A 26,470-nucleotide genomic window follows, 5' to 3' on the forward strand; every position below is an offset into this window, starting at 1 on the left:
TTTTATAGTATCTCTTTATTAAATATTGTTAATTCTGGGCTCTCTTCCCTCACCCTTCTTTCTTATCTTCTTCTTAGCCAAATTTTAAAACATTTTTGACTATACCTATTGCCTGTATTCCCTCCCCTACAGAATCCCTTGGGCCCATCACTCTCCTGACACAGTTGTCAGGGTAAGTAAACACCTGCAGGCCACCAGATCCAGAGGACCTTCTCTGTCCTTTCCTTACTCTACCTCTCAGCAGCATTTGATAAAGCTGACCACCTCACCCTTTGTAAACCACTCTCTTTTCTCAGTGCCTGTGAAGACTCACCCCTGAGCTGTCCCCTAACCTCATGGCTGCTCTTTGTTTCCTACTAAATGTTAGAGTTCCTCAGGCCTCTGAGAACCTTTTTTTCTTCCCCTCTACATTTATTCCCCAAACCTGACATTCCATTGATGAGTTGATGACTCTCCAGTTCATATGTCCTGCCCAGATTGTTTCTCTGGATTCCAGACATGCTTCCCACTCGACACTGCCACTCAGATGGTTTCTCAGGCAACCCACACTTAACATGTCCAAAACTGAACTCTTGATTTCCTCATGGCCTCGGAAACCTTAATCTTCCCTTGGTGTTCCCTAGTTCAGTAAATGGTGTACCATCCACCCAGTGACCCACACCAGAAGTCTGGAAGTCATTATTAATGACACACATCCAATCCATCAGCAAGTTATGACTTCCTGTACATATCTTCATTTTGTCTACCTTTCTGCCTCTTCAGCACAACCTGGTCCAGACAAGCATTGCCTCTGACCCACCGTAGCCTCCTCAGTGGTCTTCTTGTTTCCATTCTTGTGCCTCTACTAGTATGGGACTCCTGTCAAAGATTGTGATCTTCGATAAGAAATAAACTGTCTCTGTCTTTTTTCTTCCCGTTCTCCTTCAGTAGCTTCCCATTGACTTAAAATTCAAATTCCCTCCATGGCCATCAAAGCCCTACATGACCTATCCACAGCCCATTTTTCCAACTTCATCACACATTATGATCCCTTTTCTCACTACAGTCCAGCCCCACTTGTCAGATCTGATCTCCCTCAGGGTCATGAATATGGGTTTGTATACGCTGTTCCTCAGCCTGGAATGCTCTCCAACCCCCACTTTTACCTCTTTTCACATGGCTGGCTTCTGTCATTCATGAGGCCTCAACTTAACCGTGCTTTTCTGAGGGGCTGTCTCCCACCACCCTATCTTCAGTCCTCTTTCCTATGTAATTCCAACTGAAAACAACCTACACGTTTCTTTGTTTGCACTTATCATGATTTGTAGTAACTTACCTGTTCAGAGTTGAACACCATCACTAGAAGGAATGAAATCTCTATGAAGGCAGAATCAGGTCTGTTTGCTCACCAGTGCATCCCTAGGAACTGATACATGGATGACTATCTCTCGATTAATTATTGATATTGCTGTGGATTTAGGAATGTGTATTTTTTGCAACCCTTTTTCTAGCTCTGATATGATCTTTTCAATAAAAAGAATCAAAGTAATAAATATGCTCTTCTCTTACTAAGTACTTATAGTTGGGAAGAAAAAGCATTCATGAGTAGAAATTTATATTCCAATTTTTCTGTTATAACAAATTGAATCATATGAGATTGCTGCTATTAGATCATGTTTTTATTACCAAACGGCAATGTCATAAGGGTCAAACTAATAAATAAAGTATACATATTTAGTTTAAGCTCTTGGTCAGAATAGCTTAGATTATGCTGCAGAAACAAACACCCCCACACACACACGTCTTAGTGGCTTGTAACCACAAGGGCTTATTCCTCGCTCGCACTACCCCGCTGTAACTGCAGCTCTGCTCGATGGCATCTTCACTTCCGGACCCAGGCTGGTGGAGCGATTTCTTTTTTTTTTTTAAGATTTTATTTATTTATTTGACAGAGAGAGACACAGTGAGAGAGGGAACACAAGCAGGGGGAGTGGGAGAGGAAGAAGCAGACTCCTCGAGGAGGAGGGAGCCCGATGTGGGGCTCAATCCCAGGACCCTGGGATCATGACCCGAGCCAAAGGCAGACGCTTAACGACTGAGCCACCCAGGAGCCCCAGAAATCAGGAATTCTAAGAGTGATAGAAATCTCTCTTCTTGGCTTGCTGATTAGAAAGATTTGGTTTATGGGTGCCTGGGTGGCTCAGTCATTAAGCATCTGCCTTCAGCTCAGGTCATGATCCCAGGGTCCTGGAATGGAGCCCCACATCGGGCTCCTTGCTCAGTGGGAAGCCTGCTTCTCCCTTTCCCACTCCTTCTCCTTGTGTTCCCTCTTTTGATGTCTCTCTCTGTCAAATAAATATTTTTGTTAAAAAAAGAAAGATTTGTTTGTGAAGGGGAAATAATATAATTAGGGGTCATTGACTTCTGATGTGCTGCTTTATTGTTTTTTTAAGATTTTATTTTTAAGTAATCTCTACACCCAATGTGGGGCTCGAATCCACAACCCCAAGATCAAGAGTCACATGCTCCACCAACCAAGCCAGCCAGGCGCCCCCTGATGTACTGCTTTAAACTTGCACACCTTTAAGACTACCATAGACAGGGGCGCCTGGGTGGCTCAGATGGTTAAGCGTTTGCCTTCTGCTCAGGTCATGATCCCAGGGTCCTGGGATCGAGCCCTGCATCGGGCTCCTGGCTCAGCGGGGAGCCTGCTTCTCCCTCTCCCTCTGCCTCTCCCCCTGCTCATGCTCTCTCTCTCTGTATCTCTATGTCTTAAATTAATAAATAAAATCTTAAAAAAAAAAAAGACTACCATAGACAAAATCTAAGAATGTTTAATGAGTTGCCTGAATTTTGAGAATAGGTACATTTCTGGAGACTTTCTCGTCCACTTCGTCTAATGATACAGATAGTTAAAAGCATTAGGTTGTTTGGGAACATATAGGTTCTGGGCTAATTTCATTTCTTACTTGCTGTGTACTTCCTCTTTCTGCAAGATACAGATACATATACATATAGTGTGTAAGTTCCACAGACTTCTCAGTACAATTCGTGAGCTATAAAAGAACTGAGAATGAAGCAATAGACATTAAAAGGTTGGCACTTTGTGGGCATTGCTTTGAGTTTCCAGTGGGATTATACAAGACCAAAGGATCCAAAACTCACTGAGAGAAGTTTCCATAAATGATAAACAGTATTTCTCATACTTCAGATTCTTATGACTGTCTAAATGTCCTTTACGTAAAAGCTCTTGGAAAGATATCACCCAGCAGGAAAAAAAAACTCATAACTTTTCTTTTGGCCTGTGTGCTCTGACTGGTTCGTTCAAGCCTAAAGTGTAATTTTTTTTTCAGTGCTTCCAGCCTCTTTCTCATGAAATCAACCATTGATCTGAAAGTCAGAGATGCAAATCCGGAGAAAACTGGAAGCATTCCAGGGCCCACAAATAAAAGTTAATTACCTAAGGAAAAGTACAAGAAAGACTTTTGTTTTCCACCAAAATCTCCTCCCCAGGCTATTAGCTATGTCGTACATGGGCCCGATCAATATATTAGCGCTTGAGAACCAAAGTCCCTTGGAATAAATTAATCTGTCAGGGAAAGAAATAAACAAAGAACAAATTAACATGTTTTAAGACATTGCTTAAATTTTCATAAATATAGACCTTGAGATGGGATGATGAGTTCCCAGGAGCCAGAGCTAATATTTGGTTGTAATTAAGAGTTGCTCTTTCATGTTTCGTCTGATGTAGGTGGGAAATCGCCCACGTGCTTGCTAAGTTCCTTGCTCATGCTTCCTCATAAATGCCTCTGTTTACTTCATTAATAAGAAATGGATGTCTCACAAATTACGCTGGCATGCTTAGCTTGTTTTACCTCTAGCTAATATTAAAGTATGAAATGCTATACACAAACACACACACCATACAAGCGGGTGTCCCTTCAGGGACATCCATGTATTAATTTTTAGTGGCTCAAAAGGACCTAATGACCGAATCCCTGATACACTAGACCTGTCTGAGAGGCTAAGGCAAAGGCCCCCAGTGTGCTCCTCAATGGCTGCAGGTGTGGAGTGTCAAAGCTAATGATTATCAGGAAGGACAATACTATGTAAGTTACTCATTTGTAAAAACTATGGAAGGACTCATTTAGATATGAGAACCAAAAACCCATCCCAAACTAGCTTAGTCCAAAATGTAATTTATTAGGATTCAAACAATGTCATTAGGCCTCTCCCTCTCTCCCTCCCTCTCTACTGTCTCTCCCTCTCCCTCTCTAAAGTGCTGTTTATCCCTTTTGGGCAACATTTTTCAGTGTTGGTAAAATGACCACTGACAGCCCTGATCCTGTCTCAAGATCCCAAAGGACAAAGGCACTCTCTCTTCCAGTGCCCTATCTCAGGTCTCCTACAGGAACTTCAGCCCTGCCTGGCTTGCGCACCCACCCCTGAATGGATCGCTGTGGACGGGAAAGGGGAACTCTGCTGGGCCAGGCCTGGGCTACAGGTTCAACCTGAACTTAGGGAAGAAGGAGAGGAGGGGAGATCAGCCACATGCAGATACCTCAAATATGTTCCCCACAGTAAAGAGGAAGCTCTCAAACCAAATCAGGGAGCAAAACAATGTCCACCTGGAGAGTTTTATTTCCATTATATTCATCATGCTCAGTTGCTAAATGTAGCTTTTTGGAAGGGGAGACCAAGGCAGAGATCTCTATGACTTTATAGCAAGTCTGACTTCTCTTGACAAAGTTATTGCCCTCTATCACGTGGTCAGTAATTTTCTTATGCACAGGAAAAAGTAGCGGAGTACAGTACTTTTCTATCAGTTGAAAACTTTTAAAATGCTAATTTCTATGTTTGAATAATCTCATAACTCAGCACTCTTGAGAATTTTGCATTTGGGTAGTAGATAAAATCTGAATTGCATATTTTGATGTAAGATGCCTGCTCTAATTATTGAGCAATTTCTATATTGTGAAGCTAGTTTATATAATTCTCAGTACAAGGATACAGAGGTGGAAATATACCCTTCAAAGCTGTATTATCACAGAAAAGAGACTGAAGTCTCTGAAGCAAGTTGTTGCAGATCTGGGAGGTCAGAAAGAGTCACTGAGTCTATTTGCCTTTTAGGAGGAGGATAAGCATAGCTTGTACTTTACTAACCTTCATGTAAGACTCGCAGATTAACCCCAGCTAACAGCATGGCAAATTCATCAGGACTACAAACAACCCTGTTCTGGAATGGAGAGAATTAGCAGGTCAGCCCTGTTGGCAACTAGATGAGGCACCACCTAGATCCTTATGAAACAGAGATTTGGCTGATTAAAAACATTCTGCCTCAAAATTACATACATAACATCACATAGACATTTAACCCATGTTTGAGGAATCTTATTTAAGGGAAAGTTCTATCAACAGTGATATGTCTTAAAGGATTATGCTTTTTTGTTTGTTTCTTTTTTTAAGGACAAGGGCCAGAGTCATTTAGCAAAATGGAATCCCTAACAACCAGCTCTGGGGATAACATTTATTGCAGCAGAACTGTATTTGCACAAAATGGGAGTGTCAAGGACATTGGGACCTATGAGAATTCTACAGATTAGAAATGGAATCAGGAGTAGTTCAGGGACACCTGGGTGGCTCAGTTGGTTAAGCGTCTGCCTTTGGCTCAGGTCATGATCCCAGGGTCTTGGGATCAAGTCCCGCATCAGGCTCCTTGCTCGGCAGGGAGCCTGCTTCTCCCTTTACAACCCCCTTCCCCGCCCCCCCTTTCCACCAACTGGTGACTTCCTTAAGGGCAGAGATCTTTGTTCACTGCCACATCCCCAGGGCCTGGCACAGAATAGGCCCTGAGTAAAATTGAATAAGCTATAAGGGACAAATTTTACCTTCAGGGAGAAAAAGACATGTTTACCCTCACCAGCGGTGCCAGGGGTTAGCAGGGAGTCGTGGTTCTGGGTATAGCATGACAACTGGTATTGGGGCTCATCCCACTGCACCAAGACTTGCGGCAGGCACGGTTGGCAAGGGGCCACACCTCAGGGCAGCCAGAGGAGATTAATCTGGTAATGGCAAAGAAAGAGCCATGGTCCCCTTACCCTTTCACCTCTCTCACCAGGAAAGTATAGGGGAGCAATAGACCATAACAAAAGGAACATGGGCTTTAGTGCCAATTGAATCCTGGGTTCTACTCTCTGCTTCTCAGGGGAGTAAACTTGAGTACGTTAGTACTAGTGATCTTCCGTACTAAACCAGTGTGCAAATCTTCTATGAAGTTGTAGTGTGAGATTGGGCAGTAGGCATCAAGTTTGGATATTTTTACCTAACTATTTAAAAGAAAACCCTCATATCCATTCCCAGAGACCCATAACTCTAATCAGTACTGGGTTTCCGTGATTTAAAAGTCACATTCACATAGTCACCTTTATATACCTAAGAAAACTAAAAGCTTTCAGGAGAACTGTCAAAATTAGCATGAGCCCAACTACAGACCCTTAAGAACAGGATTTGTCCATGCCTTATGCCCACAATGTTCTCTCACTAGGGATTTGTATGTCTCTTTAAACTCGGTTCTTTGTGACTGGAGCCTTAGTTAAAACACTACCTCTGATAGGCTAGCCAATAATGGATGTAAATTTAGCCAAAGTTTAGGATAGGATAATAAAAAATGATTGAGGTTCAACTCTCAGAATTGTGCATTTCTGCTGGTCTGTGACCACCTTGATTTCTTCTCTAAATCATGTCTACTACCTGAATCAGCAGCCAGTGTCCTCTGAGCCCCACTTCACGGGACCCTACATCTGAGAGAGTACAGTGTCCTAGATCTTTCCCATTACTTTTTCCCTAGGCCCAGGCATCTAGAACCTTGCCAAAAGCTTCATGAGGATAATTTTAGCTACTATTCATTCTTAACAATATCAGGAAAGTACATTCACCATCTAAAAACAAATACAAGCCTGAGTCCTTTTCCTTGCACTGGCTGCTTTGTAATCAGAACTAAAGGTATTCTGAAGATTAATGTTAGAACCACACAATAATGAGCTGGAATGCAAATTCCTCTCATGAATTCAACTATAATATTATATTAGTGATTCTTACAGTGAGAATAGAAGCTCATTCTAAATTAGTGTTGTAATACATCTTAAGGATCACATTATAAGTTTTCTTTGTTCCGTAAGTGTAACAACCTGTGATCAAAAGAAATAAAATTCTTACTTTAAACATATTTTCTTTCTTATGTATTTATAGTTAAGGAGGAGGGGCATCCAAAAATCTAAAAGGAAAAAAAGAGAGAGGCAACTTAATAATGTAAGCCAAGTCAGTGATCAGGTATATGCAATATGCGACATCTGTGACTGCCACCTCTTTGTACAGGTGATTTTAGAATGACCTTAGAAAGTGAGTCCCAGCGTGTTTTTAAATTTTCATTTTGTCAAAAATTGCAACTTAAATGATCAATTCAGGCACATCCTAGGTAAAGCTGTCTGGTTTTCTCTTCTTAGTCACAGATTGTACTATAGTGTGTAGAATACATCTAAATGTGTTATTTGGTATGAGCCCTGCCCCCACACTTCAGGCTTCACACATGCCCATTGCCTCATTATCCAACATAGATGTTCTGATTACTAGCCATTATCAAACCATTAGACAGAGTTTCCTGGGCTGGTCCCAACCCAGGCACCAATGAATTATCATTATGGCCAGAGATTGACCTGAAAATGTGGCTACCTGGCCCAACTCTCAAAAATGAAGGACCCACTTTGAAAATAACATCACTGTTCATGTTTGTATCTCCAAGAAGTGGTCTCCATGAAGTTCTTCTTTTTTTTTTTTAATCCAGCTTCGACAGCCTCTTTCTTTCCAGATGGTGCATGGAGCCAAGCCTGTCAGAGACCCTTAGTCTCCTGCTGCCTTTTAATGCTGGTCCTTGATTGCTAATGACCCCCAGCTGGACTGGCTCCCCAACCCATTTAACCCCACTCTGCTGGGTCCCCATCTCATGCAGGGTGAGAGGCAGTGAGAGCTGGAACTGAGAAGGTGCCAAGTCAGCCAGAACCTCCCGCCCTTTCAGGGGTAGTGGCGCGTTTCCCGGCGCCATCACGGATGTCCAAGATCACTCCAGTGGAGAGCTCCTGTGAATATGATTTTCTTTATTGTCAGATAAATGCTACCAGGTTTCTGATCGTTAATATTTTATTTGACTAAGCCAAGATAACAGAGTCCCTGAAAGAGTGTTTCCTTTAGGGTCCAAGGGTGGAGAACTGCATATGGATTCCCTAAAATATGTTAGTTTGGAAACCTAAAATTAAATGCACTGAACTGTCGTTTAGCCTGGTCAGACCTAGTGGTCAGAGCAGCTCGAATGTGTCAGTATACAAAGTCACTGCAAAGAAGTTGAATAAAAGTGGTGATTCATTTCCTTGTCAAGGCCTAAATCACTGTATAACCCAGGAGATACCCAGTTTCAGATATGCTGATAACCACCATAATTATTTACTTTGTTAAGCTTGGCTTGTTTTTTGTGACATGCTGGAATGTGCTTATAGCTCTACCAGTCAAATGACTCAGAGAAGTGGGATTTAAACGGGAAAAAAAAGGTTGATGACATTAATTTGTTGAGAGATCCTGAGTCCTGTGGAGACACACAGGTCTCATGACCTCCTCATGGCACGATAACCTCCCATGAGAATAAAGGGAAAGGGAGGGTATGAGAGGCCATCAATCTGTATATTGTTTCCATAATAGATTAAGCTCATCTCAGATTATAAGAAAACAAGGCAAAGAAGTTCAGTAGTTCTGTATGACCCAGAAGAACTGGAGTCTAAACTCTTAATCGGAGCAGAGAACTGAGACCTCTGTGTCTCACTATTTTTATAAATCTTAAAGGTGTACTAGATAGTTGGACCAAGTTTAATTTACAGTGTACTAAGGAAATTTTTTCCAACATGAAGCACAAAAATAGGACAATAACCCAAATGTAGTTATTTTTTTTAACTTTCTTTCCCCCAGATACTTCCTATTTTATTGGCTTTTGGAGATTAAAACTGAAAGAACCAGAGTAATCTAATTTTTCACCACTAATACTGCATTGATTCCACTTTTGCATCTCATTAGTTTAATGCAAATAAAAATCATACCTGTGATTTCATTTGGTCTATTATTCACACTTTACAATTTCACACACACACACACACACACACACACACACACAGAGTTGCCAATCATTTGTGCATATAATCTCCCCCAAACCAAGTCCATCATACTAATGATTGCTCTCTATATGTAAAAATATTTTAGAATTTGTGAACCTGGGTGGGTGTTTGTACAGCTGTAGAGTATTAACCTGTGCTTTGCAGTTTTTACTCACAGCTGGGAAGGCTGGGTGAGATTAAAATGTGGTCTTTTAGCCCATCAGTAGCCAAATAACCGAGAAAGAGGTTTAGATGAGCACCCCCTTGTGCAGCATTGCTCTTTAAGGGAATGAATCATGTTACAATGAAGTTCTGGTATAGTTACCAAGAACTTTCCATCCTGAAGCCTGATTGCAGTTTGATCTTCCTCAAATTCCAACAAGACCAATAGGGTCCATAGGATTTATGTCCATTTTGAAAATGAGTGGCTGGAACTCTGCAATCATAGCATCTTAAAGTTGGAAGGGACTTTAAAGAGTCTCTTGGCTAATGGTTCTCTCTCTTCCTGCTTTCACACAACAAACTCTCACCAGGCACATCTCTCACTACGCACAGACATTCACACACAGGGAAGGAGCATGACTTCAGGGATAACAGCTTTGAATCTCCAGGCAAGAATATGTGCAATGTGCTGCACCACCACCCTTTGTCGAAAAAATCACTCTATCAGTCCAACCCCTTGTTTTACAGATAAAACGTGGCAGCCAGAAAAGTAAGCAGTTCACGTGGGTCACATGCCACTAAGTTCCAGAAATTGAACTATGCCCAGGCCTGCTGACCCCAAGTCCAGTGTTGGTTTCACTACAGGTGACCTGCCCTTTGCATATTAATAGCAAGAACCAGAACCAGGTCCCCAACTTAGAGAGCAAGGCAGAGCTGGGGATGAATGCCCCAGGATTCCCTGCCACGAGGAATCAAAGACCCAGTCACAATTAGTTTACTAAAACCAGCACTATCTGGTGTCCCATATCCTCAAGCATTTAAAATGTCGTTCCAATCTTCAAAGACATTCTTTCGTTCCATTTTTATCTGCTTTTACCCAGGACATTGTTTCCCAGCTCCCGAGTAGTTCACTAGGTGATTTGCATCTCATTAGGAGCTCCAGAAATGACATCTCCCAGCCTGCCGCATGGCATTGTGGGTCTGCTAAGCATCAGATCAGGTCTTAGATTTTTTCATGTTGACGTTTTTGAAAAAGCTGAATTCATGCTGTTTTTCACCGGGCAGAGATTGGGTGGCTATTTTGGCCTTAATTCCTGTCCCCCCTCCCCCCCAACAGGGCCAAAGTTAGGGAACAGCCGTTGTCAGGGGCAGTACAGATGAAGTCAGTCATCCCCACAGGAAGACACCTGGCTGGAAGGGAACGTTGCAAGACCTCAGAATAAGCAGTTTAAAAAACTCCTGAAAGCCGAGAGATGGGACATGATGCAAACATTCTGAGTATACTGTGTAAAGTAAAGCAAAAAGAAAGAAACCAATAGCAACCCATTGCTGAATCTGTATTACTGATTCTAAGCTTGTGCCTTTTAAACATTTTTTACTAGTTCCAACCCTCCCGACACCCCAGAGCTTTTGCCCTACATTTCTGTTTGATTTAAAAAGAGTTTAGTAGGTCAGAATGGCTTTTCAGCTTTGTCATTTATTCACACCAAAACCTGTCAAAGAGCACTGAGCAATATCATACCTCTGGAAACCAGAGATCAATAATGTTTCCATGGTCAGCAAAATTGTTCTCTTGGAATACGAAAAATGATTTTCCCAGTGTCCAGGGAAATTAGCGTCTGCTTGGAGCTCGAGTCCCCTGATGCGGCTTCCAGCGCAAATACCTCACAATGCTAGGAGCTGCTGCCCTTCCCCACGATTTCTCCTGCCCAACTGAAACTTCTCTGACCCCCGTGCCAACTTGGTAAGATGGCGGCTAGCTAATCTGCAAAATCAATCTAAGCTTTTAGGAGAGGTTTAAGTACTTGGTTTTTCCAAAGCTGGCTACAAGTTAAAATCATCCAGAAGGGGATTGGGGGAGGAGGGGTGGGACGCTGTGTTTAAAAGCCAGTAACGGGGGTGGGGGGATGGGTTAGCCCAGTGATGGGTATTAAAGAGGGCACGTACTGAATGGAGCACTGGGTGTTATACGCAAACAATGAATCATGGAACACTACATCAAAAACTAATGATGTAATGTATGGTGACTAACATAACATAATAAAAAAAAGTTTTTTTAAAAATATAAATAAATAAAATAAATAAAAGCCAGTAATGCCAGAGCCCTACCCCTGACTAACTGAATCAGGAGGTCCAGGGGTGAGGCTAAGGCATCTGTATTTTTTTATATGTTCTTCAGAGGATTCTACTGTGCAACCAGGGTAGAGAACCACTCCCATTAAACCAGAGTTAGGATAACCCCTTATGAGCACCTGCTCAGCCTCGGGTGCCAGGTTTTCTCTTTTCATACATTATCTGTCATCTTCACCGCAACCTTAATTGGGTGATCATCCTCACCAAGGTCAGACCTCTAAAAAGTAGGGCTAGAGGTGGGATTCGTGCTCCAGTTTTTCTAAACCTGCTGGGTTGTTTTTGTTTTTTGTTTTTTTTCTTTCACAACACTGATATTTCTCAAAGTGTGGGACATGGTCCTCTAGTGGTCTGCAAGTTGATTTTAGATGGTGTGTGGATGTGACCCTAAATAACACCGAATCATGTAAAAGAAAGTTACTCCTTTTTCAGTTCTCAGTTTAAATTCTCATATTAAGAAGAAAATCATAGCTATATAAATATGTCTTAAATTCCTCTCACACCTCTCTTTTTAAACAAACCTTTTAAAGAAGCCCAGAACATTCTGTGGGAAACAGAATCTAGTTCAGTTGTGATAGTACTGTTTTGTTTTCATTGCATTTACTTTATGATTTACTTCTATTTATGGCAAATGACACTGGCTTTCCATTTAGCACAGCAGTGAATAAAGATTCATTTTTTAAAAATGTGTTTAAGTAAAAAAATAGTTGATTTTAAAAATACTACATGAAGAATAGTACAGGTGTCTTGAATATAGCAAAAAACATTTTTAAGTGGTGGATGATGACAGAAGTTTGAGAAATGCTTTCCTACAACATGCTAATTTTCGAAAGAGGCATCTCCACACCTGTTAGCCAGTGGGAAGTCTCATCTCTCATCCCAACACAACAGGCAGGCAAAGCTCATTCCATCCTGTTTAGGTCCAGCCAGGACCTATGAACTTAGCTGCTGCTTTCAGCTCATGAGGAATCCTGAAACACAAATGGCTAATAAACGGGGAGGGGGAAAGACAGACACTCGTCCTCCCAAGTAATCAATGAAATGCAAATCAAAACACAAATGGTGTGCCATTTTTCACCTATTCAGTTATTAGACTTTTTCTTTTTTTTTTTTTTTTTTAAAGGTTTTATTTATTTATTTGAGAGAGAGAATGGGATAGAGAGAGCATGAGAGGGGGGAGGGTCAGAGGGAGAAGCAGACTCCCTGCTGAGCAGGGAGCCTGATGTGGGACTCGATCCCGGGACTCCAGGATCATGACCTGAGCCGAAGGCAGTCGCTTAACCAACTGAGCCACCCAGGCGCCCTATTAGACTTTTTCTTAAGGATACTGTCCCATGCTGGTGAGAGCCTTCAGAAATGGATAAATCTCAGGTTCAGGTGGTAGAAGTATATTTGCTGCATACTTTCTGGATGACAATTGGGATGAATCAAAATGGCAATAAATCATAACTTTTAAAAATAGGTATATTTTTTAGCCAATTATTCAACCTCTAGGAATTTATCTTAAGAAACTAATGTGATTATCAAAGATCAAACTATGAGATGTTCCTCAAAGCACTACTTAGAGAAAAACATTGGAAACAACTTTCATGCCGAATATAGGAAATTATATAAGTTAATCATGCATCATCCATTAAATGAAATACCATACAACCATTAGAAATGATGCCATTTAGACCAATCTGGAAGACAAGAAACTTGTTCCAGGATTTACTTCTATTTTGGGGATGGGATCACGGAGTGGGAAAAAAGATGAACTTTTCATTGCTTAATTTATTTGAACATCATGGTCATTTATTACTTTAAAAATGTGACTCTATGGGAGCCTGGCTGGCCCAGTCGGTAGAGCATGCAACTCTTGATCTCAGGATTGTAAGTTTGAGCCCCATGTTGGATGTAGAAATTACTTAAAAAATCGAGTCTTTAAAAAAAATGTAAGTCTCAAAGAAATATACTATTTTTCAAGTAAGTTAATATCATGGAAAATACGACTTCATTGTTAAGTAGGGGGGAACACAGTAACAAGTGACTGAATTGTTTGTTGTTAAGAAAAGTGAATGCAGGGGCCCCTGGGTGGCTCAGTCAGTTAAGCGTCTGCCTTCGGCTTGGGTCATGATCTCAGGGTCCTGGGATCAAGCCCAGCCTTGGACTCCCAGCTCAGTGAGGAGTCTGCTGCTTTCTCTCCCTGTGCCCATCCCCCTTGCTCATGTGTGCTCTCTCCCTCTCTCTCTCTCTCTCCCCCAAATAAATAAATAAAATCTTCAAGAAAAGAAGAAAAGTGAATGCATAGTCCTAGAAAAATCTTGAAAGGATATTAAGAAAAAAAATACTAATCAACTTTGTTTTTAAGAGGCTGACTTCATCTCCCTCCTTGGTAGACTAGTTTCCCCAGGGGTGTCCCAGGATAAGAAAGGCCCTTCTCCTATTGGAAGCTTTGGCAATAATATCCTGACTGACAGAACCACAGAGTGGGCCACATATCTTAACAAGAATAGTGAATGGTCACCATGCATTCATTCATTATTTGTTAAGTGTGTGCCAAGCCCTGAGCTATAAAATAGTTTTAGGGGAAGTTATTACCACTTCCCTAACTAGTAAGGAGAAAATTCCACGTAGACAATTTATAACTCCACTGTCTTGCACAGGCACTAATTTAACTCAGAGATGTTTTCTTTGTAGCAATTTTGCAATTTTGAAGAAGATTGTTCATGACATAACATGGCAACTGGGAAAATTTGTAGCTTTCCTTTCATCTTAGAAAGGAAGATCTGAATTACATGCACCCCAGGAGAAAATCTCTCTTTCTGGTTGTGTGTGTGTTTTACAAAAGCCCACCGAATTCCTTAGTCCCTCCTGAAGTTAGGGCGAGGTGAAAACTTATAAGAATGTCTCAGTAACAGAACAAGCATCATAGTAAAGGCCGTGGCCTAGGCTTTGAGATTTTGAATCAAAAGACCTGAGTTCTAGCCCTGGCTCTGAAGGGAGACCGGCAGAGGGGCCCATGCTCCTGGGCTCAGACCCCTTAGCTATAAAAGGAAGGGGCCAAACCCCAGAGATTTATCATCCTCCATGCCATGACTTAAATTTGAAAATCTGAACTCCTAAAGGCATAATATCTTCCCTCCTATTCCCTGTCAAGACTCTGAGCATCCCCAAAATAGCCTGTTCCTCAAGGTATATCAGCATCAGGTGGTTTACAACACATCAAGAAGATTCTTCCATAGACAGCATTTTTAAGGTAGTGCAGATTCTTGCAGACTCTGCCAGTGTGGTTCTTATTGGTAAGGAAAGATTGAATATGGTCTAGTATAGCGGCTCTCACCCTAGCTATACATTAGAACCATCCAAGGAGTTGTTGTTGTTGTTTTAATGTCAATGCCTTAGTCCTGATCTGGGCACCAGTATTTCTAAAACTGAACAACTGGTGTAATGTAAAGAAAATGACCTTTGGGACATTTGGAAACCCGAATTCTCCTTTGCTTCTAACTTGCTGTGTGATCTCTTAATCTCCCTATGCCTCTCTTATCTCTTTGGGGTTAGTTGTCCTTCCCAAAAATGAGATGAAATGAAGAAAAAGCTACTTTGTAAAACAAGATTTGATAGTAAAAATGAAATGGTAAGTGGAAGAGACATAGAGCCAGAAAAGACAAGTCATCTCATTGAAGGCTAGTTCGTTAAGTGTCCACTGGAGTACTACACAGCGTGGTCAGCCATCACTGAGGAGAAAGATTATCCAGCTGACAGCTAGGCTACTGTCACCCCCATCTGCTCTGAGAATTTTGGTCATAGAAATTATGTACCTCCCTTTATACACAGAGTTGACAGAGCTCTGTAAGTTAATTGCATAACTCTAATTCGGTTTCATGTCCCAGAGATATATCTAGTAACCCCATATGGGGATTGGCCATCTGTAAATCTAGAACACTGAACACTGTTTGCTTCAGGGGGATGTTTTACTTGGCAAGTGACCCTGGGAATGCCTCATCCACAAAATGGCAATCAGATCAGCAGTCTTATTCCTGCCTGCTGAGGGCCCACAGGGAGAGTGCATAGGACTATGGTTCTCTCAGTGTGCTCTCTCCCTTTCCTCCCAGGAACCCTTCCCACTGCCTGTCCATTCCTCAGGGGCCCAGAATCCATACTGCCCCACTAAGCAGGGGAATATTTGGGCCATATGCCCCATCCTGCCCTCCCTTGCCATTGTCCTTTCCTCATTACGATCCTGCTAGGAAATGGATCAGAATGGCACATCTGTAATGGGTGATAAAAAATGAAACCCTAAGTGTTAGGGGACAGTATAGAGGAAGAGCATCTGTAGCCAAAATAGCTATAATTCAGTAAGTCAATCAGACTGAGGAAATAGTTTCCTACTTCATCTCTGAGACCCTAGGAGGAAACAAAAGGCCTTGTTTGTAACTTGAAATGGTGCTTGAATTAGGGTTGCCCGATATAAAAACAACAAATAAATACAGAACACCCAGCTAGATTTGAATTTCAAATGAACAACCGATCATTTTTTAATACAAGTATGTCCTGAATATTGCACAGGATTTTATTAGATTAAAAAAAGTATTGGTTGTTTATCTGAAATTCAAATTTAATTGGGTGTTACGTATTTGATCTGGCAATTCTAGCATGGATCTACCTGCATGTTCAATAAAGAGAATTGAAATATGAAATTTCCAAACCAGTTGTTTGAAGTTGTGTAACGAAGCCAGCAACTGAATTCAGCTGTTTGTTTCTCACCAAGGGCTTAGCCAGTTGTGCACCCGCACAGGGTGATGATTTGGGGTTGGGGAGCCAAGAGTATGCCTGTCCTGCTGCTGCCCACTGAGATGCCATTTACATGTCTTCCGTTTTGCAACAGATTTTTTTTTTAAAGATTTTATTTATTTATTTGACAGACACAGCGAGAGAGGGAACACAAGCAGGGGGAGTGGGAGAGGGAGAAGCAGGCTTCCCGCGGAGCAGGGAGCCCGATGTGGGGCTCGATCCCAGGACTCTGGGATCATGACCTGAGCCGAAGGCAGATGCTTAACGACTGAGCCACCCAGGCGCCCCACATTTTGCAACAGATTTATCTCTAGTTTATTTTAAGGTTCTGGGACAAAACTCCGAAGAAAGTGATGTGTTCAGATCTCAAATATGAAATCAGAAGGCACAAGGGGAGAAGAAGGTGCAGTGATTCTTGAAAGGGAAAGAGACCTATGTTAAATGGTATCCATGACTAATATACTTTCTTTTTTTTTTTTTAAGATTTTATTTATTTATTTGAGAGAGAAAGAATGAGAGACAGAGAGCACGAGAGGGAAGAGGGCAGAGGGAGAAGCAGACCCCCTGCTGAGCAGGGAGCCCGATGTGGGACTCGATCCTGGGACTCCAGGATCATGACCTGAGCCGAAGGCAGTCGCTTAACCAACTGAGCCACCCAGGCGCCCATGACATAATATACTTTCAAAAAGTGTTACGAGGAGGTGGTCCCCAGAGGATTACAAACTGGAGCATTGGCGTGGCTTATAAACATTTATGTGAACTAGAAATAGGCCAGTTTCAGAATCTGAACATCATTGTCTTCAAATGACTCCTATACTAATATTTATCTTCAAACTTGAATTGCCCATTTTGTCTGTATAAACTAGTCAAATGAACTAGGTAATCGCCAGATAACCCTATTGTTTTTTAGCTCTTAGATGCAAACTATTGGCTCAGAAGCCAAAGATGGGTTCCAGCTTCCACTCTGCCACTTTGAGATTTAGCTTTCTTAGCTATGCTTTCTTTATCTACCAAAAGAAAGAATAATTTTGCCCTGCATGCCTCATTGATTTCTTTTAAATTTTAAAGGAAAAAAATTCATGATAAATTCTCAATGTGCACACCTATTTAGATTTAATCAATGTGCTATATGCTGTTTTGTCTTTTTCTTCTTTTTCTGAATTTTGAATTTTCATCTATCGACAGCATACCTTAAATTTGTCTTTGTTGGTGCCTTCATAGGATGATATCGTGTTCATATCTCAGAGTTAACTTCTCCCCAATTATTAAATATTTGTCATGTTTCTAGCTTTTTTCCACTACAAAATTGTTATCATAATCCATCTTCATATAAATTGTCTTTTTCTCTCCTCTGGTTTCCTTCACTGGGACATGTTTCTTGGAACAAGTTTGCTTAGCTTTTGTTATTTATTGTCAAGTTACACTTCAGGCGAGGTGGAGCCTATGGACTCCTTTGTGTATGTGGGTCCACTCCCACATTGTCTTTTGATCTTTAATTTATCCTAATTAATAGAAAAGCAGTAGTAGTTGTTTTAGTTGAAGCTCTTTGTGAGGATGGCTAAGCATTTTTCAGTATCTCATTTCATTAATTGTATTTCAGCATGTATGAATGTGTCTCCATCTTTCTCTTGTCTCAGTCTTTCCACATTATGGATGGTAGACTTTTGTGTGTATATATTTTTAAATTTGTTTTTATCTTTCTGATGCACTTCCTTTCATCTTAGTTTTGTTACTGTCCATCATATAGAATATTTTACTTTATTGTTTGTATTATAATTGAGCCCATCCTTGTCACTTATATCTTTTTCCATAGTTAAGATAATCCATTTCATTCCCCTTTAAGGTTTTTATAGGAATATTTAAAATGTTTAACTATATAACACATCTGGAATTTATTGTGGCCTGTGAGAATCAAAAAGCATATTGAGAAAAGTAAACAATTTAGAATTTTTTTTTAAAACTAACTTGAGTCCAGCAACACTAACTTATGACAAGTCACTTAACCTCTTAAGACCCTGTGCCCTCTATTAGACTGAAGACAGGGACCTTGTCTTATTTTTCTTTGTTTTCCCCCACAATATCCAGGAAAGTACCTTACATATAGGATAAATTTTATAAGGTCTATATTCAGGTCATAGTTTTTGCATAATTATTACTATCAAATTGTTCCAACAGCATTTATTAAATAATGATTCATTTCTCAAATATTTATTTGGTTACTTATTATTGATCACATATCAGTGATACTCAGACTTGGCAAAACACCTGGAAGTTATGGCCTTTTGCAAAACATCATGAAACATGGAGATATTTAAGTTAAATAATGAAAATTAAAACTTGATGCTAAATCAGACACCAACTTACACTAGATTCTAGTATAGTACAGATACCATCAGATGCCAAGAGTTTTTTTTTAATTTGTGGGAGAAATGTTAAAATTGAGAAAATTCTACCCAATAACTTAATTCCTTCTAAGAATCAGGAAAAGAACACCCACCCATGGAACAGCAAGTTCATCGAGAGCAAAAGTTGAAAACCACATCTTATATTAAGCATACCCAGTTGAGAACATAAATAAAAGCTTCTGATCAAATGTAAACACTACGTGAAGTCCAGCTGAACTGGGCTGAACTCCAGCTGAACTCAGAAACTATTTAAGATCAGCCTTTTGAGTTTCCAGCGTTGGAATTCCCATAATATTAGGAAGTCTAAGGGAGAATAGATGTCAGATCTCCAGTGTGTGTTCACACCAGCAACCTTAACTCCAGGCACTTCTGTTCATTAATCTGTAAATCAGAGGAGATGACACAAGGCACCTTGTGTCCTACCATATCATAGCATATGGACTTCACAAAGCAAGCAGGAGGTATGTTGGAACTCTCAGAAAGAACCCATTTCCATTCTGGATTCGTTGTAGTCTGAAGACAATGCCATCTCGAGAGCTGGAGTCCTGCCCTCTGCACAGACTTCCTGAAGATGTGGACAGGGATATCTTTAAAGGCTACTGGAGCCCTCTGCAAGCAACTTCATTGTGCTGTGCTAATTATTTGTATGTTTTCACAGAGCTTGCTTTTACTTAGACCTTAGCTTACAAAAACAGTTTCTTGTTAAGAAAGACAATATGCTGTAGTTTTAAAAAGAACACTTCTAGAACAGGAGGTAAGAATCTAGGGTTGCATCCTCACTCTGCCACTTCATCTGGGATGAGTCGTTCAACATTTGTGGGCCTCAGTTTTCTTTTCAAAAAAAAAATGGGTATTTAGAATAAATGGTTCCTAAAGTCCTATATAGTTCTAATAGTCTTGTTTAACATAGATATTTCCAGTTCAAGTGAAGATGCAAAACTTCATACTTAGGAAACTGATAATTTGCTATTCATAATGGCCCTTGCTGAGTTATTCTTCATTTAGAAAATTCCCCGAGGATTTCCCTAAATAGTAGGAACCTCTAGTGAAGTCAAGTTATGATTCCAAGTACAAATCTCCAACTCTGTTTTATGAATATGCTATATACTCAGTGGAGGAAAGTGATATCTCTTCTCTGGACTGTGACATTCATGAACAATATTCTGTGGCAGCTCTGGGGTGTGTGTGTGTGTATGTTGGCAAGAAGTTAGAACTGCTAAATCCTGATTCAGATATAGTGCCAAAAGGACAGCAGATTCCACGAAAGTCATCTGCTTAGAAGGGAAATAAATCATGACTTCATTGGACACGTGGTTTCTTAATCTCCAGTTCACTCTTGGTCCAAGGTTCTGAAATCAGGGCTAACACGGAGAGGCTGCTTTGTGAAATCATGCAATTATCTTTTCCCCTTCTCCTTTACACTATCTCCAGAGATTGCATGGATCAATGGTACTGTTCAAAGCATTTCAGTAAATACTAGTTCAAGCCATTTTCCCTCCGAAATGTATCCCACCAAAAGGTTTGCTTCTCATCTACCCAAGAGTGTGTGTGCTCCAGATGTCTTTGAACCCTCACTGTAGGATGTGGTGTAAACTATCCCAGATAGCCTTCGTTGTCCTGAGTTATCCCACTAAGCTACTACTCCGCACTCTACAAAGGCTGACCACCAACCTCTACTTCGCCAGCATGGACGAACCAATTTGTTTTCTGTCACTCTTGACAGCTGATTTGGATAAGAGCAACAAAGCAAAGTTCTAGCGGCCCTTGTTTACACTTAGCAATTCCTATGTGTGTATTTGTGTTTTAGGATGACATTTCTGCCAATATTAGCAGAGCTCCAACATACCCGTTAAAATGGGACACGGTTTCCACTTAGTGCATTTATGTGAAGAGCAGTTTTTTACCTGATTTCCACAACACCTCAGATGGCTTACAGTAAAGTTTTGCTGTCTTGTTGCAGTTTCAGAAAATGGTCTTATACAGAAGCCGCGAACACCTCGCCGAAGATGTCAGCAGCCCAAAATGCTGAGTAGCCCTGAGGACACCATGTACTATAACCAGTTAAATGTGAGTTCAAAGTGGCCATAAAGCTGTTTCACTGGCTTTGTTTCCAGTTAATAATTCTGTTATTAATACCTGTTCCAGCCCCTCCAGCCCCACCCCCACTCTCTTATGCTCTCTTCTCGAACATGTGCTTAGGCTCTTTATCTGTTGCTTTCATGTCAGGATGTCTGCCTTCACGGTGAATAATTGATGTGGTTTATCAAAGACGAGCAAGATGCATGCTTCATCAGGCTCACTTGAGCCCTTTGATCAAAAAAATTATGCTGTGACTTCTGATATTATCAGCATCTGCTTGCATTCAACACAAAATCACTTTGAATTAAAAATTAACGACTTGCTGCTTTGCTTTGACTGTGTGTTCTTGGCCCTCTCCACAGGGAACTCTAGAATATCAAGGGAGCAAGAGGAAGCCAAGAAAACTTGGGTAAATATCTGTCTTCTTAGTTCTAAGCAACTGTAAACAGAAGGGGTCCTTTGTGATATTACAGAAAATGCAAAACTTTCCAGAGAAGCTTCTAAAAATATGCAAATGGGGCTATCACCACTATTATTGACATTGGAAACTACTTTTCACAGTAGCAGCTATATAAAACTTGAATCTTTTCTGTCCAAAAAGGCTGAAATTGCCACCTAAAGGCAAATGTTATTTTTCACAATTATGCCAGGAAATTGTGGTTTCCCTCATAATTGCAGACGTAGCAGATTGTATAAAACTCTCCCACAAATAAGAGCATTCCACGCAGTGCAAATAGGCCGCTTCCCACATCACCCTACCCATGGGCCTTAAAAGTACACAAAGGAAAATCTCCCCCAGTGGTTAGACAGAGGACACTAGAGAGTTTGTGGCTCATTTGATTGTTAGTATCCCGATCGAGAATATAGTGACATAGGTAACTGGTGCTAGTTTGAGAACTGGAGGAGGACAGGAGGGAACTTTCTCTTCTAGAGGGAACCAAACAAGGACAGACAAGTCAATTCAGGCAGACAAGTTGTAATATGATCACAACTTCCAGACACCACTAAATTGGGCCCGTTATCAGCCCGTGACCTTGAGGTGAAAGGCTTTGCGGATCAGACCTCAGTTCCTGTGTTCTGGGAGACCCTGAGCTACCTACCTGCCATTGAGGGGACCCAACCCTGTTCTCAGCACTCACGCAACTTTAGCTGCTCCAGGGATGACTGCGGCCTTTGTCCTCTTTTTCTGCTGAAAACTCTTTTCTTTGTTGCAGCCAAATCAAAGTGCTTGATGGGGAAGATGAATATTACAAATCCTTGTCACCTGTGGACTCTATTCCCGAGGAAGACAACCCATCCTGCCCTTTCTTTTCTTCCTCATCCTCAAAAGGAACATCTTTTGCTCAGTACTGAGGTGTTCTTCCTGCCCCCCAAGTCTGTTGAGGGTAAGAACAATCGTGGTCATTGACTAACTGTCATTTAATAAGAAAGTACTGCGATGGGGTCATCTTCTTTGGACACATGGTCTGGGTCTGAGACTTACTGAATAATTTTCAGATTCCTAACCATGTTCTCGTATCTCCATTGCCCTCCCCATATCTGCAGGGCAGCCTGAGCTGGGCAGTTTTTCCTTTTCTCATCTCATGGGTGCCTGTGGGACGCTGAGCACACCTCCAGTACAGCGATAGGCGTCATTCATGCCCTCGCAATCTGGGAGGGTCACAGATAGTCTCACCATAAGCCAATCGTGAATGCTGATGGTATTTATTTTTCCTGCCACGTCAGTCCTTGCAAAATCTGCCCCTGTGAAAATTCAGTCCTCCCTTTCCACCTTACATTCTTCCCCCTGCATTCCCCTCCTCCTTTGAGAGACCCTTCAGGCCTTTCTCCAGAGTCAGAATTCCACTGCCGAGGGTCCCCATCCTGAAGAAGCGCACTACCCAAGGTCTCCTAGGGCAGGATAATTTTTTGTGTTTAGGGGGAGAGGCCTAAATCCTTCTGTAAGGCAGATGAACTCCTCTCTTGCTAGTTATTATGCTGATAAAGGCTTTGCCTCTTTACTCCCATCACCTTAGCAGTAAAAACAAAGGAATTAGAGGGAAAGAAAATTTGGACCTGTCATAGTCTATGTCACGTGGTTAGTAAATTCCCATTCTCTGGTCAGCGATGTCCACTAGGCTGTGAATGATTGTAGGGCAAGGATCTTGTTTTGTGCCTATTTTTGTGGGCAGAGCCTAGGTCAGTGCCTGTCACAGAATGGACATCCCGTAAATGCCCTTAAGTGAATGGAGGGACTTCACTTATTTACACTAACATATGTGACAGGAAAGTATATTTCAATTCTGTGTGCTACATGATTAATCACTTTTCTTACACCATAAGCTCTGATTTTTCACCCCAGGTTGGGCCAGTCCTATTATAATAATATTATACCATATATTATAATACTCAGTATGATTCAATACAACAAACATCTTTTGAGCAACTACTCTATGCAAAACAATGTGTGAGATTGCTGTATGATGTAAAAAAAAAAAAAAAAAAAACCCTACAAGACCTTTTCTCTAGAACAGATGTTCTCAGCATTTTTTACTTTAAAATACCTGGCAGATCGTACATGTGGGAGTACCCAGATTTTTGGGAAAAAATAACTGGAAGAAATAGAAAAAAAAATGTTATCAGAGTTACAGAGGGGAAACTTTTAATATACATTTTACAAAGATAAAATAATGAAATGAGGCATCTAAAGATCTCAGAAATGTATTTTTAAAGAAAAAGAAATAGGAAAAGCCAATTATTTAATAGTTAAACTTTACTTTTTAAAAAAATGAGCCTTGATTTTTTTTCTCACACATTCACCCCAAAGGTAATGTTTATTAAGGTATACAAGCAGAAGAAACACAAATGACCTTTATTATTTAAAAAATATCTAGTATATGTAGCTTTTTAACATAATTTAAATATAAGTATTTTTGTGTTGAATTATAGGATAGGTGTAGGACACAGTGATTCGACAGTTCTGTGCATCATGTGCTCACCACTCTAAGTGTAGTTCCCATCTATCTCCATACAATATACTTCACTGCATTCCCTGTGCTTCACTTTTCATCTCTGTGACTTAGTATGTAAAACTGGAAGTCTGGGCCGCCTGGGTGGCTCAGGCGGTTAAGCATCTGACTCTTGATTTTAGCTCAGGGTTGTGACACCGAGCCCCACTCTGGGCTCCACGCTGGGCATGGAGCCTGCTTAAGATTCTCTCTCCCTCTGCCCCTCCCCCCACTCCATAAATAAATAAATAAATAAATCTAGAAGTTTGTTGTCTCTTAATCCCCATCACCTATTTCACCCATCCTCCCGCCTCACTCCCCTCTGGTAACCATCAGTTTTTTCCCTGTATTTATGAGTCTGTTTCTGGTTTCTGTTTTTATGTTTGTTTGTCCATTTGTTCATTTGTTTTGTTTTTTAGATTCTACATGTAAGTGAAATCATACAATATCTGTCTTTCTCTGACTTATTTCACATAGCATAATACCCCTCTAGGTCCTTCCATGTTATCACAAATGGCAAGATCTCATTCGTTTTTATGGGAATAATTATGAAATTATAATTTAGAAGCTCTGCAGTAGGGGCGCCTGGGTGGCTCAGTTGTTAAGCGTCTGCGTTCGGTTCAGTCATGATCCCAGGGTCCTGGGATCGAGCCCCGCATCGGGCTCCCTGCTCAGCGAGAAGCCTGCTTCTCCCTCTCCCACTCCCTCTGCTGTGTTCCCTCTCTCACTGTGTCTCTCTCTGTCAAATAAATAAAATCTTTAAAAAAAAAAAAAAAAGCTCTGCAATAATTAGTCATTGCCACAGCTAGAACTCCTAACTACTAGAGAAATGGGGTTCACTATCAGCTACACCATCTACAGATTGTAGATGTTATTCTTAAACTAGTCTTAATGCCACAAACTCAAGAAGCAATTCTTAAATCAAATATATGAGAATGGTGCAACCTGGAATCTCATAAATGTCCTGTTAGATTTATCAAAGTAATAAGCACACGGCAAAAACAAGACAAAAAATCAGAGAGTCCAGAGGGTTTATAATGGAAATCAATCTTCTTCTCCCTGTCCCTACCTTAGTCCCTCCCCTCTGAAGCAACCATTTTTTATTATTTCTAATTCTAATTCTTTTAATGGTTTCCATCATGTCTGTGAATAATTTACTTCCCTCTTCTTGGTTTATCATTTTCAAAAATATTTACTCTCCCCCTCTATGAAAGATGTGCATTTATTTCAATTCTGTCTCCCCCTCTTACTTCTTCCAGTGCTTACAATTTGATGTTTAAGTGTTTGTTGATTACCTTTTAAACTTTAAATTATATAATTAAACACTATTTTTGTGTGTCATTGACTTTAGATAGTATCTCTGCGAGAATACCTGACATGAAGAAAACCAACAAGCTGAAAAATACTGTCAAGACAAAATAACTGACCTTGGACAAAATAGAAATCATTCCGGGAATAGAACAGTTTTTAAAAGCTTCACTGGAAACCATTGGTGTTCATGTTGTGAGCTGCTGGCTTTTCTTCCATTTTGGTTCATCTGCAGACATGCCTCCATCCACTTTAACTTTCTTTATTTTTAAATGTCATGCAAATACAGAAAAGGGCACAAATCAGAGGACTCAACTCATTAAGTTATCAGAAAGTGAATGTCTATATAACTGCCCCTACAGTCAAGTTATCTATGTAACCACTCCTACAGTCTCATATGTTATTAGAAAGTGAGTATATATAAACCTTCTGTGGGTCGAGTGGAACATTGTCAGCACACTAGAAGTCTCCCTCTTGTCCATTCCCAATCACCCACCTCTCCAAAGACAAGCACTCTCATGACTCTTGTGGTAAATACTTCCTTGGTTTTCTTTATAATTTTACCACTTACAAACATCCCTAAACACTATAGTTAAATTTTGCCTCTTATAGTTAGGTTCTGGGAACTTTATATAAATGGAATCATGTAGCATGTAATCTTTTGGGTTTTGTTTCTTTTATTTGGTGTTATATTTGTGAGATTAATCTATGTTGTAGAGTGTAAACGTAGCTCATTCATTTTCAAAACTATGTAACATTCCAGTATATGAATATGGCATAATTGAATTAGCCATTCTGCTTTTGATAGATAAATATGAATTATTTCCAGTTTGGGGCTATTCTGGACATTGCTACTATGAACATTGTTGTGTGTCTCTTGGTGTCTATTTGCATGCATTTCTGTTGGCTATATACCTAGGATTAGGATGGCAGAGTTCTCAGGTACCCATATCTGCACTTCAGTAGGTAATACCAAACTGTTTTCCTAAGTGATTTTACCAATTTACAGTCACACCTGTGACATAAAAGAGCTTCCATTGTTCTGTATTCTCTCCAATTCTTGTTATTATCGGTCTCCTTCATATGGGCACTCTGATGGGTATATATTAGAATCTCACTGTTGATTGATAGCTTACATATCTCTGATGAATAATGATATTGAGCACATTTTCATACTTTAGTGGCCTAAAATTTTAGATACCTTCTTTTGTGATACGCCCATTTTTATTTGGGTTAACTATATATTTTCTTTTAATTTGAAGAAGTGTATTATATATTGTTAGTTATATGTGTTGCAAATATTTTCTCCACTAGGTGGTTTGTCCTTTCATTCCCTTAAGGTATCTTTTGATTAAAAAAAAAAGTTTGTAATGTTAACATAATACAACTTATCGGTGTTTTTCTGTTTGATTAGTACTTTTTTATAGCCTATTAAGAAATCTTATCCAGCCCCAAG

The 26,470-nt window shown here is 40.4% G+C and overlaps 1 protein-coding gene across 1 annotated transcript in view; it reads left to right on the forward strand.

Annotated features, from left to right (window-relative positions):
- Window positions 1–25,875, forward strand: part of MYO3B (myosin IIIB) — a 394,785-nt gene extending 368,910 nt beyond the window's left edge. The window contains exons 32-35 of the mRNA XM_078070027.1: window positions 20,601–20,707; window positions 21,082–21,128; window positions 21,934–22,104; window positions 25,058–25,875. Of these exons, the coding sequence (XP_077926153.1) occupies window positions 20,601–20,707; window positions 21,082–21,128; window positions 21,934–22,072 (293 nt within the window). The 3' untranslated portion in view covers window positions 22,073–22,104; window positions 25,058–25,875. The remainder of the gene's footprint in view (window positions 1–20,600; window positions 20,708–21,081; window positions 21,129–21,933; window positions 22,105–25,057) is intronic.
- Window positions 25,876–26,470: the final 595 nt, after the last annotated feature.

The sequence above is a fragment of the Halichoerus grypus genome, chromosome 4 (genome assembly GCF_964656455.1).
Source record: "Halichoerus grypus chromosome 4, mHalGry1.hap1.1, whole genome shotgun sequence".
Taxonomy (NCBI): domain Eukaryota; kingdom Metazoa; phylum Chordata; class Mammalia; order Carnivora; family Phocidae; genus Halichoerus; species Halichoerus grypus.